Source organism: Arachis ipaensis, chromosome B10 (assembly GCF_059453495.1).
Source record: "Arachis ipaensis isolate K30076 ecotype BB chromosome B10, ASM5945349v1, whole genome shotgun sequence".
In the NCBI taxonomy this organism is placed as follows: Eukaryota; Viridiplantae; Streptophyta; class Magnoliopsida; order Fabales; family Fabaceae; genus Arachis; species Arachis ipaensis.
The window spans coordinates 94,466,268-94,471,340 of NC_142435.1; the positions used below are offsets into that span (position 1 = coordinate 94,466,268).

The window sequence follows — 5,073 nt, forward strand, 5'->3', positions numbered from 1 at the left end:
AGATATTTAGATATACGGATGATTATTCTAAAGATAAAATTTAAAAAGTAATTTGAGTGTGAAATATTTTTCTATTTTATTGAACCAATTATATATGGTTAACCGGTTATTTATACCGACACAGTCTGTCCAATCCATTGCATAGCCCCACCATTTCAGTTCCCGAATTCAATTCATACGAATTTAAAGACTCTACGAAGACCGAAAGTAAACTTAATAAACGTTTTTATTCTACTTATTTTTCCTTATTCCTTTTTCCTTGACTACCAACCACAGAGGATCTCTCCTCAACTCGTGACTTTATCTCTCACTTCTATTTATTATTTTTTTTTTTGTGACAGCCTTTTCAGGGCAAATTCTATCACACTCTCCCAACTTTTGGGTGATTCGAAGTGGGAGCTCAGCACAAAAAACCTTCAACCCATCATATCGGAGCCACTTAACATTTTTTTTTTTTAAATGTTAAAACATTAATGAGATGGAAATATCTTCCTTATATTCTGTGTATTGAATTTTGTCACCTAGTAATTTCGCTTTAGCAGAGTGCACACACTCTGAGATATAATCTGCAATATAATCATTCACTCTGAAAGCCTAACTCTCTGTCTCACACAAATAAGATGGTTGAGGACGTAGCTAGCGGCAACCACCACCTCCAACAACAACAACCACAAGCATTTGATGTCTCCGTTGAAGGGTATGAACACAGAGATTCCAAGTTCTTTGATGAGGACGGCCGCCACAAACGAACTGGTAAACTTACATGCTCTGAACTCCACTAAAAATTTTCTTATCTATCCAATAATGCATTTCTGAGTTGGAATTTTCCAAGGGAAAAAAAAGGATTTAGGAGTACAATCGAATTTAGTTTACTCTTCAAAATCTTCCCTTCGGATTCCAATGTGAACCAAACCCATAAATGGAGTATTAAGGAATGAAAAGAAAAAAAAAATTAATCTCATAGTTTTAGTCTTCACATAATTTTCTTTGTTTCTCGGTTTCTTTCTGTAGTTAGCAGACTGATTTTACATTTTCTTTAAATATTAAGTTCAACTTTTTAGATGTTAAGATGATGGTTTAACCTTTAGATTTTAAAAAATGAAAAATATTTCCTGAACAGCACTCCTCCTGCATTTTTTTTAATTCGTTTTTGAACCATCTTCGTGTTAGTGACAGATGATTATGAGTTTAACATTTTTGTGCTTGAAAAACTATAACAGGTACTGTGTGGACTGCAAGTGCGCACATAATAACGGCGGTTATTGGCGCTGGGGTGTTGTCCTTGTCTTGGGCTATAGCTCAGCTTGGTTGGGTTGCTGGTCCTGCTGCGATGATTCTCTTCTCTCTTGTTACCTACTACACTTCCACTCTTCTATCTGTTTGTTACCGTACCGGTGACCCAGTTAATGGAAAGAGAAACCACACATACATGGATGCTGTTAGATCAATTCTTGGTATGTTATGCCACCAGATTCAATTCACCAAAGCAATTTTTTTGGGGCTGGAAACTGGTATGGGTAACTGGATAACCAGAATAGTCCAACTCGAATTAAAACCTAAACCCAAATCAAGTTAATTATAAATGATAAAGAAATGTTAGATGAACAAATTATTTTTATAGTAAATCTAACCATGTATTTTTTCTTTTATAACGTATTATTTTTTTAACAAATTTTTTTTATTATCAATACTTAAGTTATTGAAGCAATGTAGTTGAACTTGACTTGGTCATGTAGCATTCCTGTATAAGATATTTATTCCAACAAAATGGTTCAAATTTTATTTTTTGTGAACTTTGACAAACTACATGATCTTTAGATCACATTTACTAAGCTTTGTCAAATTTTTGTAATCTTTGGAGGCTGGCTTGTTAGCAACTATTTTATCCGACCTAGAATATTTTAGGTATTTCGCAGTGGTTTATTCTAATCAATTTTAGCCTATTTCATCTTTGAAACATATAAAAAATAAAAGTATACTTTTGAATTTTCAATCTTGGGTGGTGCTGTTTGAACATATGCAGGTGGCTTTAAGGTCAAGATTTGCGGTTGTATTCAGTATGCTAACCTTTTTGGCGTTGCCGTTGGGTACACAGTAGCAGCTTCCATAAGCATGATGTGAGTGACATTGAAATTAGCTATGAATAATGTGAAATATTTGAAAGACTTCTTTTTGTTATTAGGGAAACTCCCCATGCTACTAATTTTTAGTATGTTTAAGTTGACTTTAGGTGAAATTGATAATTGAGAGCTATTAGATGAAAATTTAGTCAAATCAATCAAATCTTTTAACGGCTCTCAGTTATCAACTTCACGTGAAGTCGACTACACCTGAGTTTCCACCTTTATCATTACTTAAGTAATATAAATATTAAATTGTCTTTAGTAAATTAATTTTATTAATTTATGTGTATAAATTCTAAAAAATATAAGTGTAAACTATATTGATTCATATTTACAAATTTTAGTAAATATAAATATAAATTATATGATTTTTGTGTGTAAAATTTTTGTAAATATGAATGCAAATTATTATTAGCCAAGGACGGACAAAAAATCATAATATTAGCATTTGTCTTTTTTTTATTTTTGCAAAGCAATGCAAGAAATATGCCGTAATTGGATGTGTTTTTGGGTTGGTTGTTGATGATGAAACAGGGCAGTCCAAAGGTCTAATTGCTTCCACAGTAGCGGTGGGAAGGATCCGTGCCACATGAATAGCAATGTGTACATGATTACGTTTGGTGTTGCGGAAATTATCCTCTCCCAAATTCCAGACTTCGATCAGTTATGGTGGCTTTCCATTGTAGCTGCTGTCATGTCCTTCACTTACTCGATAATTGGACTGGGTTTGGGTGTTGGTAAAGTCGTAGGTATGATTCTATTCAATTAAGCAAAAAAGGGATAAATTTTCGATCTAATTTCTAAAGATTCACGTGTTAAATTGCTCTATAAATTTTAATTGGATCAGGTTAACTAACGTGTATAAGCATCGACTCAGTAAATTGGATTAGTAGGTTATGTGATGCATATAATTGATTTGGATAAAATAGCAAAGTTTGTCTATAAGAAAATTATACAGGTGATAATATTTTTCATGTGAAAGCAAAAATTCAAACCTTTTAAAAGAAATTCAGCAACATGTTTGTTATGCGTAATTCGGTACTTCGCTATTGTGTATTTCATTCATTGGCAAGAATTTGACTTGAATTGGACATGCAACAGAAAACAAGAGAGTAAGAGGAAGCCTAACCGGCATAACTGTTGGGACTGTGAGTGAGAGTAGAAAAATTTGGAGAACCTTCCAAGCACTTGGCGACATAGCCTTTGCTTACTCATACTCAATGATCCTGATAGAAATTGAGGTACGCTTTCCTTTTCACTAAATCTTGTTACATTAAAGTGACAAGTTTCAACGTTTAAATTGAAGTCTATATGGTGGGTGTTAATGAAACAGGATACTGTCAAATCTCCTCCAAAAGAGTCCACAACAATGAAGAAGGCTACTTTCATTAGTGTAGTAGTCACAACCTTTTTCTACATGCTATGCGGCTGCTTTGGATACGCTGCTTTCGGAGACTCGAGCCCCGGAAACCTTCTCACTGGATTCGGATTCTACAATCCGTTTTGGCTGCTTGACGTAGCCAATGCTGCCATTGTTGTCCACCTTGTTGGCGCATACCAAGTGTACTGCCAGCCCCTTTTCTCATTCATAGAGAAAACGGCCACGGATAGATTCCCAAACAGTGATTTCGTCAACAAAGAAATTAAAATACCGATCCCAGGGTACCATCCGTATAAACTCAATCTCTTCAGATTGGTGTGGAGGACAATTTTTGTCATCATAACAACTCTTTTATCAATGCTACTTCCATTTTTCAATGACATTGTGGGGCTTCTTGGAGCCATTGGATTTTGGCCCATAACAGTGTATTTTCCGGTGGAGATGTACATTGTTCAGAAGAGAATACCAAAGTGGAGCACAAGATGGGTATGCTTATACATGCTTAGTTTTGCTTGCCTTATAGTTAGTGTGACAGCTGCAGCAGGTTCTGTTGCTGGGATCATCGACGATGTAAAAGTTTACAAGCCATTTAGGACTAACTACTAATTCAGTAGGATAAACTTAGATGTTAGGGATCACCATTCGTGTTTATATGAAAGCTTGGTTTGGTGATCTTGTTTAACTGCTCTGTCTTTAATTTCAGTTGTGTCAAATAAGAAATAAGAAGTATCTCACCGATGCTCTATGTTTAATTTACAAAGGACATAGGGGCACTCAATCGTTAACTTATGAGTATATGTCAAATTAGGTTCCTAAAAACTTCTGCATAAGATGTATTGGTTTCTAAGAAAAATTTATTACATTGAGTTCCCTAAACTTTATAAAAGTAAGGTATATAAATCTTTACGTTAGTTAGATGTATTGTTTTCACTTGAACAATAAATTCTCTAAATTATGACAAAAGAATCAATATATGTTCTTTTTATAAAGTTCAGAGATCTCAACATAATAAATTTTTTTGGTGGAGGGTGGGGGAGGATGAAAACATCTAATGCGAAATTTCTTAGCGACCTATTTGAATATATACTCTTAACTTGTTTTAGGTTAGTTTTAGTTTTAAGCTTTAGAGTAGTTTTAAAAAGAGAAACTCTTCCTTCTTTTTTAAGTTTTTTCAGTTTCAAGTGTTAGTGTTAAATTTTTTGCAATATTCAAGTTACAAAGTTTATCTCCTTCAAATTCTATTTGGCTTGTGTTACGAACGAGGTCCCATTGCAAGAAATTATTAGAATAGCGACTGATTTTAGTGACTGAAAAAAGTGATTACTAATAGCGACTGATTTAACTACCGATATAGGATTTCTAGGACTAGAAAAAAATCAGTCGCTAAATCGGTCGCTAAAATTACAATCGAGTGCTTAATTATTGGTTATGAGATTCAAGGGGGTTTGCGGATAAAGAAGCAAGAATTTAAATGGCAAGAAATTTAAATGACAAGAAAATAAATCAACAGCTAAAGATAACAATTAATAAAAATAGGCATTTATGGCAAGAATTGAGAATCAAGACCTT

General features: G+C 33.9%; 1 protein-coding gene across 1 annotated transcript; it reads left to right on the plus strand.

Moving 5' to 3' along the window:
* The first annotated feature begins 334 nt into the window (after positions 1 to 334).
* On the plus strand, positions 335 to 4,289 carry LOC107623965 (amino acid permease 3). The gene is made up of 6 exons (XM_016326378.3): positions 335 to 753; positions 1,221 to 1,454; positions 2,024 to 2,117; positions 2,658 to 2,872; positions 3,225 to 3,364; positions 3,457 to 4,289. Exons 1-6 carry the CDS (start codon positions 621 to 623, stop codon positions 4,108 to 4,110), a joined length of 1,470 nt encoding a protein of 489 aa, XP_016181864.1. The 5' UTR covers positions 335 to 620; the 3' UTR covers positions 4,111 to 4,289.
* Positions 4,290 to 5,073: the final 784 nt, after the last annotated feature.

Excerpts from the sequence above, each read along its gene's own strand:
- LOC107623965 (XM_016326378.3), top strand. The coding sequence starts at position 621 with ATGGTTGAGGACGTAGCTAGCGGCAACCACCACCTCCAACAACAACAA. Across the intron at positions 2,118-2,657 it reads GCAGCTTCCATAAGCATGAT|GGCAGTCCAAAGGTCTAATT; the intron begins GTGAGTGACATT and ends ATGATGAAACAG. Across the intron at positions 3,365-3,456 it reads TGATCCTGATAGAAATTGAG|GATACTGTCAAATCTCCTCC; the intron begins GTACGCTTTCCT and ends TTAATGAAACAG.